General features: G+C 35.2%; 1 protein-coding gene and 4 non-coding genes across 20 annotated transcripts; 4 read left to right on the forward strand and 1 right to left on the reverse strand.

Annotated features, from left to right (window-relative positions):
* Positions 1 to 829: 829 nt before the first annotated feature.
* On the reverse strand, positions 830 to 15,050 carry LOC141698029 (uncharacterized). Of its 16 annotated transcripts, none has more exons than XR_012564919.1 (11): positions 14,897 to 15,050; positions 12,530 to 12,850; positions 11,885 to 11,932; positions 10,813 to 11,036; positions 9,829 to 10,074; positions 6,126 to 6,307; positions 5,167 to 5,332; positions 3,728 to 3,899; positions 3,004 to 3,214; positions 2,083 to 2,308; positions 830 to 1,212 (listed from the first exon to the last, which is right to left on the reverse strand). XR_012564919.1 is itself a non-coding variant. In XM_074502625.1 (6 exons), exons 4-6 carry the CDS (start codon positions 10,873 to 10,875, stop codon positions 994 to 996), a joined length of 528 nt encoding a protein of 175 aa, XP_074358726.1. In that variant the 5' UTR covers positions 10,876 to 11,036; positions 11,885 to 11,932; positions 12,530 to 12,850; positions 14,897 to 15,050; the 3' UTR covers positions 830 to 993. The 16 variants fall into 16 exon arrangements, 1 of the variants encoding a protein (XP_074358726.1); XR_012564917.1 differs by having other exon boundaries at positions 5,167 to 5,372; XR_012564912.1 differs by having other exon boundaries at positions 5,167 to 5,394.
* LOC141698929 (U6 spliceosomal RNA) lies at positions 4,713 to 4,815 on the forward strand. The gene has a single exon (XR_012565426.1). It is a non-coding gene; the product is annotated as a U6 spliceosomal RNA (small nuclear RNA).
* LOC141699255 (U2 spliceosomal RNA) lies at positions 7,921 to 8,116 on the forward strand. Its single transcript, XR_012565730.1, has one exon. It is a non-coding gene; the product is annotated as a U2 spliceosomal RNA (small nuclear RNA).
* On the forward strand, positions 8,771 to 8,886 carry LOC141698734 (U5 spliceosomal RNA). Its single transcript, XR_012565238.1, has one exon. It is a non-coding gene; the product is annotated as a U5 spliceosomal RNA (small nuclear RNA).
* LOC141698964 (U6 spliceosomal RNA) lies at positions 9,567 to 9,673 on the forward strand. The gene has a single exon (XR_012565458.1). It is a non-coding gene; the product is annotated as a U6 spliceosomal RNA (small nuclear RNA).
* Positions 15,051 to 15,365: the final 315 nt, after the last annotated feature.

The following is a 15,365-nucleotide window of genomic DNA, read 5'->3' on the forward strand; positions in this document are numbered from 1 at the left end:
ATATATATATTTGGATAACAATGATAAAACATATTATTCTACAAACATGTTTATTTTTTGCCGAAATTAAATTTTTCTACGAAGTAATGTTTTCATAAAATATTCCAACTAATACATTTTTTACGATGATCTAGTTGCTAACATATATAGTCTACGAAACCTCTAATAAAACTCGATTCAATATAAATTAAAAAAAAAATCGGCCCGATCTGACTCGAAAAAAAGCCCGGTTAGGCCCGTCTCAAGGGCCCAAACGGGTTCTGACATTTTCGGAAAGTGCAGCCCGGTCAAAATCAAAGCCTGAAAAGTCCGGCCCAATCAAAGCTCAGTTTTAAGGACCGATCAAAACCCGGACCGCCTACACCCTTTATGTGCAAGAAGAAATAGGTATTAAAAATTTATACAAGTTTTACATAAAAAGATCTGCTTCAACTAAAATCCCCATTCAATAATACCTCGTACTACTACAACCTCTTTAAAATAATATAATTGAGACCAAGAAAAAAAATTAATTTAGCAAGTTTATTAATTTATCTAAAGTATATATATTATGTCCATTATGATGATACCGGATTATTTTAGTAAGGTTATTACTTTATTGATTATTATTTTATCGAGGTTCAATTGTGTTTATCGTCTTAACTAGCTCATTTTGACCGAGCCTTTGCATTCACTTGATTAGACTACTCCATCCGTTTCAAAATAAAAACACTTTAAAAAAAATCACGCACATTAAAAAAGTGAATGCTGATGAAAACAAATTGTAATTAATTTGAACATAATATTTGAAATGGTTTATCTTGAAGATATAAATTAGAGAAATGTGAAATAGAGTTAATTTTGAATATATAAACTTGCATAAAGACAACTAAATTGAAACAAAACTTTCTTCAAAAATGGATGTACTGTTAAGCGAAGAGAGTAACGGCACTCACAATATTGCATTCTAAGCATGCACAAACAAAGGTGGGCGTAATGCTGCCGAGCATCATTTTAAGATGCACAATTTGAGGCCCAGTAAGACTCCAAGAAGTAGAAGTATGCTAAGGAATTGCCATCTACCTGTATACATTCCCATAGTCGCCCTGGTTCAGCATTACACAAGCTGTTCGTAAGAAAGAGCTTGAACAATTCCAAGATATGCTCCACAACGTATTTTGAAGGGGACAAAATTGCCAGCATAAATTCATCTTCTTGACAAAAAGCCATTCGCTGATGCAGAATCCACAAAAAAACACAACTTTGTTGCTATTAAAAATCTGTGCAAGTCCTTTCGAGGCTCGTTAAAGGATAGTTTTATCCTAATTTATTAAGTTGCTATCAATAAAACACGATTCACTTCTATTGATTCCGAGACAACTCATTTAAAGCGTGATAATTCACTTCTTCTGTGATATATATAATCTTTAGCTTACAAAACCTCATTTTAGTATAGAGTCCAGTGTTTTCTGAGATTATTATAACAGAATTCTATTTCCTGAAAGTTTATAGGATAAATCACTCTTACATTGCAAATGATTACTGTACACATAATATATATGGTTAAAAAAATGAATAACCTAAACTCAGCAAAGACTTTTTTTGTCAGACAAACTCAGCAAGGTCTTGTTTGCATTTGTTTTACATTTTAATTAAGGTGTTTGGTGCCCAGTTTATTTCGATATTGTTACACTCATTAGCTTCGCTGTAATATTATACATAGTAGTAATATATGTCTTATATATGGGGGCCTAGATGCTACTAAAGGATAGTTAGATTATCTAAAAAACCTGACCAAACAAAATTTATGATAAACTAAAAAATATGGTGGACATCGAGACTTGAGACTAGAGCACAATTTTGGACTTTGGGAGTTATGGCATCACTTTAATCTGATTTGTGTTAGGCATGCATGCACTTATCATCTTACTCTGTCTAGCCGACCCTTGTTTTCGGTAAAAATCACTTAAACTTGGGTCTTGGAGCAACTGACTCTTATCAAACAAGATGTAAGATGAAAAACACTTAATTTGCATAAATCCAAGTTACCATCTCATACTTCACCTGACAATGGAAGCAGCAATTTAAGATTAATTTCAATACCTGTTTCTCTGGTCTCTTCTATTTGTCATAGTCTTGACTGACTTCCAAAAATAATCCAATTACCATTTGGAACCAGCCCATCCCCATTTTCTTTGTCTTTTATTTGTCTTCGTATCGACTTCTAAAAGGCAGAAGAAGATTGAAGATCAACAATTCACTAAGAGCTGCAGGTTGTCCATTGAGAGACCAAAATCTTGAGCATGGCTTTGACATAATAATGAGTGCACTGAGTCAACAAAAATGAACACTTGATATAGTAGATTGCTCAAGAACTATATGATAAGAAGCGTAACACAAATGATCGCTTAAACCATCAACCTTTCCAACAATTTTTCATTCTAAGAACAAAAAAACTCAAGAACCTATTTTTCCACTATAACGAGAAATCCCGAGGAATATTCTTACGATGAAGAATTACACTTGTATTAACAATAACATTGGTCAGTGTTGCACGTCATAAAACCAAATTCAATAAACAGCAGGAAGAGAATACGAAAGTGTTTCCTAACCATAGATGACAAGAGTTTCCGAATCTCAGGAAGATGATCAGATACTTGCGTTCCATTTTTTTAATCACCTTTTTATATTTCATAATGGTCTATAAATTATGAAGTTGACGGAATCATTATTGTAACTATTTTGCATGATTATGGTCAACTTCTATCTATTACACAGTATTAGTTTAGATTTCCACTGGCTAGCTCTCTAGCATTTCCTGGTTTGGGCCGTAAGGTGCGATGGATGCATCCAATCAGGGAGATAAATTATAAAATCTTAATATTCTTTAGAACACGCACACGCACACGCACACAACCTCTCTTCTTCTCGTTATAAATCACATGAACTGGATTGATGTGCAAAGATGATATAAGATAAAAGTAATTAAATCGCATAAATATAAGTTACCATCTCATGCTTCACCTGACCAAGGAACCAGAAATTTCCGAGTACCTTGTAGTACTGTTTCTTTGAACCAGCCCATCCTCACGCCTTTGTGTATTTTAATTGTCTTCGTCTAAACTTCCAAAAGGTAGAAGACTGGAAATGAACAGTCCGCCGAGAATTACATGTTGTCCATTGAAACCAAAATCTAGAGCTTGGAGAGTTGAGGCTCGGATGTATATTGAACACACTGAGTCAACCAGAAAGAATACTCGCGTTAGTAGTTCTCAGAAGCATTACACAGATTATCGCTAAAAACGGTCAAGTTTCACAGCATTTGTGCAGTTTTAAAATTTTACAGAAACTTCAAAACCATGTGATTCCTTTACGACTGAAAAATTAATTTACCTATGATTCAAAATTCTTTATACTTAATGATTCCTTAGGATAGATCCCAAATAATATTCATTCTTTCTCGTTTTTCTTCCTGCTCTTTAATTTTTATCAGAGAATATATCGGTGCAGTTGCCCGAACATTGCATGAAGTATTAAGCTTTGTATTATTGATAACTTAGGTCCCTGTTGCACACGAATAGTTCACTTTCACATGATAATCTATTACTAATATTACAATCCTACAAGTACACAATTAGAACCAACATAAATGACTTACACCAATTATAATATAGTAAACTATTAAAAAATTTATAATATAGTATTAAGCTTTGCTAAAAATATGAAAACTTAAGGAATTGCCATCTACCTATATACAAATCCCATTGTCGCCCTGGTTCAGCTTTACACAAGCTGTTGGTAAGAAAGAGCTTGAACTATTCCAAGATCAGGTCCATATTCGCTTATCAAGCAATCACAACGTATTTTGAAGGGGACAAAATTGACGGCATAAATTCATCTTCTTGACAAAAAGCCATTCGCTGATGCAGAATCCACATAAAACATAAATTTGTTGCTATTAAAAATCTGTTGTGCAAGCCCTTTTTAGGCTCGTTAAAGGATAGTTTTATCCTAATTTATTAAGTTGCTATCACAAAAACACGATTCACTTCAATCAATTACGAGACAACTCATTTAAAGCGTGACAGTTCACTTCCGTAGACTCACTTCTTCTGTGATATGTATAATCTTTAGCTTACAAAACCTCGTTTTAGTATAGAGTCCAGTGTTTTCTAAGATTAATATAATAGGATTCTATTTCCTGAAAGTTTATAGAATAAATCACTCTTACATTGCAAATGATTACTGTACACATAATATGGATGATTAAAAAAAATGAATAACCTAAACTCAGCAAAGACTTTTTTTGTCAGATAAACTCAGCAAAGTCTTGTTTGCATTTGTTTTACATTTTAATTAAGGTGTTTGGTGCCCAGTTTCTTTCGATATTGTTGCACTCATTAGCTTCGCTGTTAAATTATATTCTGTAGTAGTAATATATGTCTTATATATGGGGGCCTAGATGCTACTAAAGGATAGTTAGATTATATAAAAAAACTAACCAAACAAAATTTATGATAAACTAAAAAATATGGTGGACAAGTTGTAAAAGGTTGATATTATTATAAAGATCAGTACCACATCGAAACTTGAGACTAGAGCACAATTTTGGACTTTGGGAGTTACGGCATCACTTTACTCTGATTTGTGTTAAAAGTTCAAATAATGACCCACGTTGGCTAATGTCAATTGCAATAGTATCTACATATAACCCAATTCAAGGTCATGTATTTGTCCCTTTGAGGACATCAGATAAAATTGGAACGATACAGAGAAGATTAGCATGGCCCCTGCGCAAGGATGACACGCACAAATCGAGAAATGGTCCAAATTTTTTTTTCCAATTTAGCAATCAATATTTTTTAGGATTAAACTATAAGTTGTGACTGTCTTTGGCGGGGATCAACAGACACTCTCTTACTATTTAATCCCTGTTTTCGATTAATTGGAAATCATTTTTTTTAGATTAGAGTGAGTTGGCTATCTTTGGAGGGCACTGCATGCACGCACACTCTGTCTAGCCGACCCTTGTTTTTCGGTTAAAATCAATTAAACTTGGGTCTTGGAGCAACTGACTCATATCTAAACAAGATGTAAGATGAAAAACACTTAATTTGCATAATTCCAAGTTACCATCTCATACTTCACTTGACAATGGAAGCAGCAATTTAAGATTAATTTCAATACCTGTTTCTCTGGTCTCTTCTATTTGTCATAGTCTTGACTGACTTCCAAAAACAATCCAATTACCATTTGGAACCAGCCCATCCCCATTTTCTTCGTCTTTATTATTTGTCTTCGTATCAACTTCTAAAAGGCAGAAGAAGATTGAAGATCAACAATTCACTAAGAGCTGCAGGTTGTCCATTGAGAGACCAAAATCTTGAGCATGGCTTTGACACAATAATGAGTGCACTGAGTCAACAAAAATGAACACTTGATATAGTAGATTGCTCGAGAACTATATGATAAGAAGCGTAACACAAATGATCGCGTAAACCATCAACCTTTCCAACATTTTTTCATTCTAAGAACAAAAAAACTCAAGAACCTATTTTTCCACTATAACGAGAAATCCCGAGGAATATTCTTACGATGAAGAATTACACGTGTATTAACAATAACATAGGTCAGTGTTGCACGTCATAAAACCAAATTCAATAAACAGCACGAAGAGAATACGAAAGTGTTTCCTAACCATAGATGACAAGAGTTTCAGAATCTCAGGAAGATGATCAGATACTTGCGTTTCATTTTTTTAATCACCTTTCCATATTTCATAATGGTCTATAAATTATGAAGTTGACGGAATCATTATTGTAACTATTTTGCATGATTTTGGACAACTTATATCTATTACACAGTATTAGTTTAGATTTCCACTGGCTAGCTCTCTAGCATTTCCTGGTTTGGGCCGTAAGGTGCGATGGATGCATCCAATCAGGGAGATAAATTATAAAATCTTAATGTTCTTTAGAACACGCACACGCACACGCACACGCACACAACCTCTCTTCTTCTCGTAATAAATCACATAAACTGGAATGATATGCAAAGATGATATAAGATAAAAGTAATTAAATCGCATAAATATAAGTTACCATCTCATGCTTCACCTGACCAGGGAACCAGAAATTTCCGAGTACCTTGTAGTACTGCTTCTTTGAACCAGCCCATCCTCACGCCTTTGTGTATTTTAATTGTCTTCGTCTAAACTTCCAAAAAGGTAGAAGACCGGAAATGAACAGTCCGCCGAGAATTACATGCTGTCCATTGAAACCAAAATCTAGAGCATGGAGAGTTGAGGCTCGGATGTATATTGAACACACTGAGTCAACCAGAAAGAATACTCGCGTTAGTAGTTCTCAGAAGCATTACACAGATTATCCCTAAAACGGTCAAGTTTCACAGCATTTGTGCAGTTTTAAAATTTTACAGAAACTTCAAAACCATGTGATTCCTTTACTGACTGAAAAAATAATTTACCGATGATTCAAAATTCTTTATACTTAATGATTCCTTAGGATAGATCCCAAAGAATATTAATTCTTTCTCGTTTTTCTTCCTGCTCTTTAATTTTTATCAGAGAATATATCGGAGCAGTTGCCCGAACAATGCAAACAAGAATATTGCATGAAGTATTAAGCTTTGTATTATCGATAACTTAGGTCCCTGTTGCACACGAATAGTTCACTTTCACATGATAATCTATTACTAATATTACAATCCTACAAGTACACAATTAGAACCAATATAAATGACTTACACCAATTATAATATAGTAAACTAATTAATATGCCGAACTTATATATTAAATTAAATCAAACAACTAATAAAAAAATTAAAACAAAATAATAAAAAGTTATCAAGACATGGATAAAAAAATTTGGTAAGTACCGTAAAGAAACCCGTGAATCGTGCAGGTTATACGCCGAAAATTATACTTTTAGAAAAGAATCTAATGATGCTCCTAACTTGAACTACATAAAAACAATAAAATAACAAAACCTAATACGAGTTTTCGTAGAGAAAAATATAGTAGACTGACAATAAGTATCTAACAGCTACTTCCTGAATTCAACTTGTAACCGACTTAGTAAGTTACTTTAATTGATCTTACACACACATCTAAATATGACTTTGTAAGTCGTTTATGATTCATAGTAAAGAAGCACAAGCAAACTACACCTTAGTAGATAAAATAAGTCTATTAGTTTAAATCAGTCAAGAATAAACTACTTTGTACAATAGGTTGTTGCATCTATTAATTTCTTGCAATCATTGCTCCCTCGTTGAATACAGATCAACAAACATCATGAAGGCCCATCGCCTAGGCTGGCGACCTCCATTGCACATACTAGGGGTGCTTGCATAAGGTCTACCCGTATAGTGGAGCCAAAACCAAAATCTGTGACATGGTGGCCCGCATTCCCACCCGCACCCCTGCAAGTTGTAGTTCAAAATAGTGTCCTCCAATCCTATGTGGTTAAACTATAGTTGTACTGCAATATATATCTACTTGAAGCACGTGACTGAAATTCCGAGTATTTTCCCTTGATACCTGTTAAGATTAAATTACACATACACGCGATTTGGATGGTTTGAAAACGAAAAAAATTCTACAAACGCCAAGGAACTGTCAACAAATATAGTTCGCCATTTTAGTCAAGATGTGTTCTAGTCGTCTCTTGTAATATCTCACACTCATTTGGGTATTTGTGTATGTTCTGTAACAAATCAAAAATTCACCGTAGTCAGAAAATCTGTTTCCACTCGTACTAATTCCAAGTGATTTCAGCACACAGGTAATTATCTTCTGTCCATAAATATGGCCGCCAAGCCGTGTATGTATTGACAAAGACATTGGTACCACATCGGGATAAATTTGGCAGAGGCACAAGGACTGATGTATAAATACAGATTTACACACAGGCTAAAGTCATACCTTTCTCGGCCTTTTGGCTAAGATCAAGTGTAGTATCTGTTCTTATCAGTTTAATATCTGATATGTGGGCCATTGGTCCACACGATATTAAATTAATTTTTTAAGGGGGAAGGTCCATCACAATAGCTTGCTATTGGGGTCTTCGCGTGTCTTCCAAGTGTTGCACTATTGCTCGGGCTAGGCGCACCCCACCAATTCATTTATTAAAATAAATTCTGGTTAATTTTCCACATTTTAGTTTCTGCTCTTGCAGTCATTTCAAATCGTTCATATGTTCTGTTTCTTCTCTGTGATAAACGGCTTATGGAGGGGCACTAATTAATTTAAGAGGGAGTTTGTTATCTAATTCCATTTCTATCATCCTGCCATATGGCAAAGCAGAAATGATCACAATATATATGGTCCTCTTTTCCAAAACATAAATCGGATCTTTTATCGAGGAAAATTGGCAAAAATGCCATGGCCGTTGCTTGGGTGGGCTCGTTAACAGGGAATGCATCGGATGAGTCCTGGGAGTGCCTCCGGGGACTAGATTAAATGTTTCCGAGGTAGTGTAACTTCTTGTACTCCTCACGCCCTGCTCACCTATGAGGCAAGGACATGACGTGAAATTCCAGCAACGGATTCGTCAAGGTGACGGTTTCACTGTGATTTACCCAAAAGCTCTGACAAAAGGCTGATAAGATTTTCAGATTTGCAGGTAAAGCAAAACCAAAGGGAGCAGAATTCTCAATAGCAAGCCCGGTCATATTTTAGTGCCCAAACAGACCCATATAGAAAAGTTTCGGCAAACATGCTCCTCCCGCAGCAATATGAAGGGGCACTAATTCCTAACACATCTCACGCAGCCATGTAGTGAGCACAAAGCGAACTATTCTTTCGCCTTTTACTAAAGAATACCATGTGCTCGCTACTTATAATGGCATACGATAATTTTTAGAGGGAGATTCCAGTGGAATTATCCCCGACAGTTTTAGTCTAATTTTTATTTTAATTTTATTCGAATTAATGGATTTGCCCCCTACGGTCCAAGTCTGTCTAATTTAGACGAATGAGTTAGATGATTCTAAGTTTTTCTAATGTTCTATTTCCAATGCGCAGCCATTGTTCCCGACACTATGACGTCCAGCAGCATCACCGGTCAATATAAATCTCTCTTGAATGGCCTCAGTAGTCAACTTACAATCTAGAAAATTAACTTCCACATGCTTCACTTGAGCTGAGGCGAGGATCCAACACTCACAGTCACTCCATAATTTTTCCCTCCTCGCCTATCTATTACTTTCAAATGCATAATTACAAATATATAATTTGCAAACTGGTAAATTCAAAACATCAAAGCCACTATCAGATCTAGAGGTTCAGATGGTAATGAGATAAGGACACCATTAAAGAGATGAGGTTATCCGTACAAATGTGATTTTCGCTCCTAGTTATGTGGTAAAGATCACTCACATATTTGGCGATTTGTGTAAAAGTAATTCACTATATTGTAAAATCGGCTATGCCGGACACGAGGCCTCTTGGAGTTCTGGCATCACCTCATTTTGACTTGTTTTGGTAAAATTTAAAGTAATGCGCACACCGACTAAAGTCCATTGATATAAGCTCCTAATATAAACCAGTTTAAGTTCATTCATTTGTCCCTTCGGGGATATCCGATAAAATTGGAACGATACAGAGAAGATTAGCATGGCCCCTGCGCAAGGATGACATGCACAAATCGAGAAATGATCCCAAAAAAATTTTGTTTTCTTTTTGCAAAATTAGTAACCGGTTTTTACTTTTTATCGGGGTTTACACTAAGATCACCCTCTCTCTAGCTAGCCCTTGTTTTTTGGTGAAAAGGACATTAACTAGGAACAACAAATTGATATGTAAGATTGCATAAATATGTAAGTTACCATGTTACGCTTCACTTGACCACGGAACCAGCATCCCACTTCTTCGAACCAGCCGATCCTCATTCCTTTGTCGATTTTATTTGCCTTCGTCTCCACTTCGAAAAGGTCAAAGACTGAAAATGGATTGTTCACCGAGAATTGCAACCTTTGAGATCGGAATCTTGACCATGGAGGCCAAGGCAAAACATTTATAGAACACTTCGAGTCAACGAGAAAGAAAACATCGATCCGTAGTTGTGCTTGAGACTGAGAAATATACAATCAGAAGTATTACACTCATGATCGCTAAAAAAACCAAGCTTCAATACAATTCTTCATATTAAAATCAAAAACAACTTTTTTAAAAGATTACCCAGTTACAACGTATATATTATATCTCATAATGGTCTATAAATTATGAAGTTGACGCAATCATTGTTGTAACTATTTTGCATGATTATGGACAAATTCTAGCTATTACACAGTATTAGTTTAGATATCCACTGGCTAGCTCTCTAGCATTTACTGGTTTGGGGGATGGATGCATCCAATCAGGGAGATTTAGGTAGGTGTTCTTTGCTCAGAGAGATATTATACCCTATCTGCACGTACTGTTCCCTAATGTTGTAGTTTAGAGGCTTGCCCCTTGCAGTTCGAGACGCCTCTAGCTGTCAACATTCCCATGGATGCACATTTTAAATAACTTTATTTACATTAATTTCCTTTGGGTTTTCTGCGTTAAACCCTTCTTATCTTTGCATGTGCTAAACATTTAAGATGCAAATTTGATCCATCCAAGTATAATAACCACTCTACTCTCCCCAATATAGGATGTAACATTTTATACGAGGCTATCAAAGCATCTTATTTTTTAAAATATTAATGTTCTTCAGAACACGCACACAAACACAACCTCTCTTCTTCTCGTAATAAATCAAATAAACTGGATTGATATGCAAAGATGATATAAGATGAAAGTAATTAAATCGAATAAATATAAGTTACCATCTCATGCTTCACCTGACCAAGGAACCGGAAATTTCCGAGCACCTTGCAGAACCAGCCCATCCTCACGCCTTTGTGTATTTTAATCGTCTTCGTCTAAACTTCCAAAAGGTAGAAGACCGGAAATGAACAGTCCACCGAAAAATTACATGTTGTCTATTGAAACCAAAATCTAGAGCATGGAGACTTAAGGCTCGATTGTATATTGAACACACCGAGTCAACCTGAAAGAATACTCGTGTTAATAGTTCTCAGAAGCATTACACAGATTATCGCTGAAACAGTCAAGTTTCACAGCATTTGTGCAGTTTTAAAAATTTAGAGAAACTTCAAAACCATGTGATTCCTATAAGACTGAAAAAATAATTTACCTATGATTCAAAATTCTTTATACTTAATGATTCCTTAGGATAGATCCCAAAGAATATTCATTCTTTCTCGTTTTTCTTCCTGCTCTTTTATTTTTTATCAAAGAATATATCGGAGCAGTTGCCCGAACATTGCATGAAGTATTAAGCTTTGTATTATTGATAACTTAGGTCCCTGTTGCACACGAATAGTTCACTTTCACATGATAATCTAGTACTAATATTACAATCCTACAAGTACACAATTAGAACCAACATAAATGACTTACACCAATTATAATATAGTAAACTATTAATAATGCTTCTAACTTAAATTACATTAAAAACGTTAAAAAAACTAATACCGGTATTCGTAGAGAAATTAGTAGACTGACATTAAGTATCTAACAACTACTTCCTGAATTCAACTTGTAACCGACTTAGTAAGTTACTTTAATTTATCTCGCACACACATCTAAATATCAGTTTGTAAGTCGTTATAATTCACGGTAATAAGCACAAGCAAACTACACCGTAGTAGATAAAATAAGTCTATTAGTTAAAATCAGTTTAAAACAGTCAAGAATATACTACTTTGTTCAATAGGAGTTGCATCTAATACTTTCTTGCAATCAATGTTCCCTCATCAAATACAGATCAACAAACATGATGAAGGCCCATTGCCTAGGTTGGTCACCTCCATTGCACATACGAAGGGTGCTTACCTAAGGTCTACCCATATCTGTGACATGGTGGCCAGCTTTCCCGCACCCCTGCAAGTTGTAGTTCAAAAAAGTGTCCTTCAATTCTATGTGGTTAAACTATAGTTGTAATACAAGATATATCTACTTGAAGCACGTGACTGAAAAATTCCGAGTATTTTCCCTCGATATCTGTTAATATAAATTACATATACACACAATTTGGATGGTTTTAAAACGGAAAAATTCTTCGAGAGTTGCAGGTTGTCCATTGAGATCGAAATCTTGAGCTCTTGAACATGGAGGCTAAAGCTTTAACATTTTATAAAACACCCCGAGTCAACCAAAAAGAACACTTGGACAGTATATCAATATTAGATGTATCAAAAGAAACAGTAAGCTAAAGCTTTATACACTTCTATTAATTACAATAAAAAAGAATCTTCAATCATCTAATTACAGTGTCGATAGCTTATGCGCACGAATTATCCCAAGATATCTTTTTACTATCAGATTATAGTCCTACTCTTTAAATTTTATCAGCAAAATTAGAAAAAAAAAAGATAGAACATTATAACATTATGTATATAACTTGTATATTAAATATTATAGGTCACTATTGCACACCATAAGCCAAAGAACAAGAGGGTTAAACGGTGATTTCTTTACCTACTATGGAGGGGCAGATGATTCTACTCCTTGGGTGCAGGAACCGTTTTCTGGATGCCTTACAAATGTATCTGTTATTTCTCTCTATGTTACTTGTTTCGGTCACAACTCCAAAAAAGCAGCAGACTGAACAAGAATATCATAATGACAAGTGCATTCTGACACTCAGCTTATTTGGCATCCATCCAGACCATTACTGCATACAGTGGTGAAGGTTTTGACTTTCTTCTATCATCCACACAAGACTGACATTGTTAGTTGCAAGTCTTAACGTCAGTGAAGCACAGGAGCAATACGATTTCAGTAGCTTTTATAAATCATCTATTGAAATCAAAATATTAGATGTTAGAGTATGCACAATCAATACCATAATTTGCACTTTGAAGTATATGCTACATAACATGTCAACTGCATGCAAACAGGTAACTTTACTAGCAATTGTGGGAAAGAAATACTTGGTGATTAGCTAGTCGAGGATTTGAAACAAAATTCCTATTTAAAATGCTGAAACCAAAACCAGCTACTCATTTGTAATTCAAACAAACAAATTAATGTTTAGATCAATGTTTTAATTAAGTGTGATATGTTATAGAATACTAAATTTGGAAACGAAAAACAAAAGAAAGCAAAGTTTCCACCACATTGTCTAGGGAATGGAGCCTGTGTTTGTTTATACTTATAGTGAAAGGGTTAAACTTTCAGCTGGGTCTTGTAGCGCAGGCCTGTAACCCAAGTGGGAGCTATAAGTTGGTTGGAGGTTGAATTCTTCCAGAAGGTTGGGCCTGTTTGGGGGTTATTCACTGGCTTGCCCATTCCAAGTAGGGAGCAGGGTCATGCCTGTCGGTGGAAGGATAACAGGCCAGTTCTCCACTTGTCCATCAAACACTTACTTGATGGGGCAGTCAACCATTAAACCATCTTTTTATATCTGGTTTTCACATGACTACACACACCTTTGTGTTAAGAATGAGTATCTAACAAATTTCGCCATTTTTTTAAAAGAGTGGCAGGATGTTTATATCTGGTTTCCATGAGTTCAAACTAAAGACACCCTTACATTGTGTTAATCCATGTTACTCGGACTCTTCGTTTTACCTTCGAGTGCCCGTGTCGGACACTCGACACCCAGAAATGCACACTCGGACCTGGACACCTATTTTAGGCTAAAAACATGTGTGTTTTTTCAAATTGTTGAAGCGTCCGTTACTTAGACACGTATCCATGTCGGACACGTCCGTTACTTGGACACGTATCCATATCGAAATCAAACACACCTTACATTGTTTTAGGAATGACGTATCTAACAAATTTCGCCATTTTTTCTTTAAAAGAGAGGCAGGATTTTTGTATCTGGTTTCCATGACTTAAAATCAGACACCCTTACATTGTGTTAATAATGACGGACTGGTTTTCATGACTTAAAACCAAAGACACCCTTACATCGTGTTGATAATGACGTGTCTAAAAAATTTCCCCCATTTTGAAAGGAAAAAAAAGAAGAGAGGCATGATTTTTTATCTGTTTTTTCATGACTTACAACCAAAGACACCCTTACATTGTGTTAATAATTACGTGTCTAACAAATTTCACCAATTTTGAAGGAAAAAAAAAGGAGAGGCAGGATATTTATATCTGTTTTTTCATGAACATAAAGTTAGTTCACCAGATTCAAGTCTGCCATAGATTTTTCTTGACAAAATTACATGTAGACCCATTTCACTTTAAGCTGTTAAACATATGTCAAAAAACAGTCAGTTACACTAAAGTACATAGTTCACGCACGCGCAAAATATGCTCATACAAAATAAAAACCTAAAGTTCATCTCACACGAGCTAATTAACTTTTTATGCCATCAATTAGCCACATAGATATCTTCAAAAAATTAAATTAAATTAAGCAGCACAGATCTCCTAAATCTTTCAATAATACATAAATCTAGATGTTAAAAGAAGTAATTAGAACATTAAACCCATACTTTTAACATATAATTAGTAAGAGAAAGTAGTATTCAATACATATATGTGCAAGTACAAAATAAATCTATCTCTCTCTCCCTCCCTCTCTCCCTCTCCCTTTCGCTCTCGCTCTCCCTCTCCATCCTCCTCTCTCTCTCTCTCTCTCTCTCTCTCTCTCTTCTCTCTTCTCTCTTCTCTCTTTCTTCTCTCTCTCTCTCCTCTCACTCTCTCTCTCTCTTCTCTCTCTCCCTCTCCCGCTCTCCCTCCCTCCCGCTCTCGATCTCCCTCTCTCTCTCTCTCGTCTCTCTCTCTGTGCACACCCACTAACACATGACACTTACACATGCATGTCTAATACAAAAAACAAGAGAACAAACACAGCGACCAAGAATAAGAGAAGAGTTTACTAACCGGAGATAAAAGGAAAAGCTTCAAAATCGCCGGATGATGATCGGAGAGCTATCTCCTTGGAACTCGTGCAAAAAGTAGCGTACGCTTCGTTTCTGCCCGGCACCAACAGTACTCCAGTACTTTATGACATATACGCCATTTGTTTGCCATGATTTTCTACCCACTAATTTTCAAATACATTAACTATTTTTCACTTTGTTAACTGTTTAGCATCATTAATTTTTAAGTAAATAATTTTTTGTAGTACATATACCTCGTTTTAAATTTATATTTTCTTTTATATTTTTACATACATCTATCTATCTATCTATACTATATTATAATAGACGAAACATTAAAAGTTTGGTAGTCGGTCGGTCGGTACTTGATAAAATTACTTACTTACCCTTATTGATAAAATTACTTACTTACCCTTATTTAATAAGTAATAATATTACATTATTACATTATATTATATCATATATATAAT

The sequence above is a fragment of the Apium graveolens genome, chromosome 11 (assembly GCF_009905375.1).
Source record: "Apium graveolens cultivar Ventura chromosome 11, ASM990537v1, whole genome shotgun sequence".
In the NCBI taxonomy this organism is placed as follows: Eukaryota; Viridiplantae; Streptophyta; class Magnoliopsida; order Apiales; family Apiaceae; genus Apium; species Apium graveolens.

Excerpts from the sequence above, each read along its gene's own strand:
- LOC141698029 (XM_074502625.1), bottom strand. The coding sequence starts at position 10,875 with ATGGGCTGGTTCTGCAAGGTGCTCGGAAATTTCCGGTTCCTTGGTCAG. Across the intron at positions 10,075-10,812 it reads GTCAGGTGAAGCATGAGATG|TCTCAAGCACAACTACGGAT; the intron begins GTAACTTATATT and ends TATATTTCTCAG. Across the intron at positions 1,213-9,828 it reads GTCAAGTGAAGCGTAACATG|CGAATGGCTTTTTGTCAAGA; the intron begins GTAACTTACATA and ends ATTCTGCATCAG.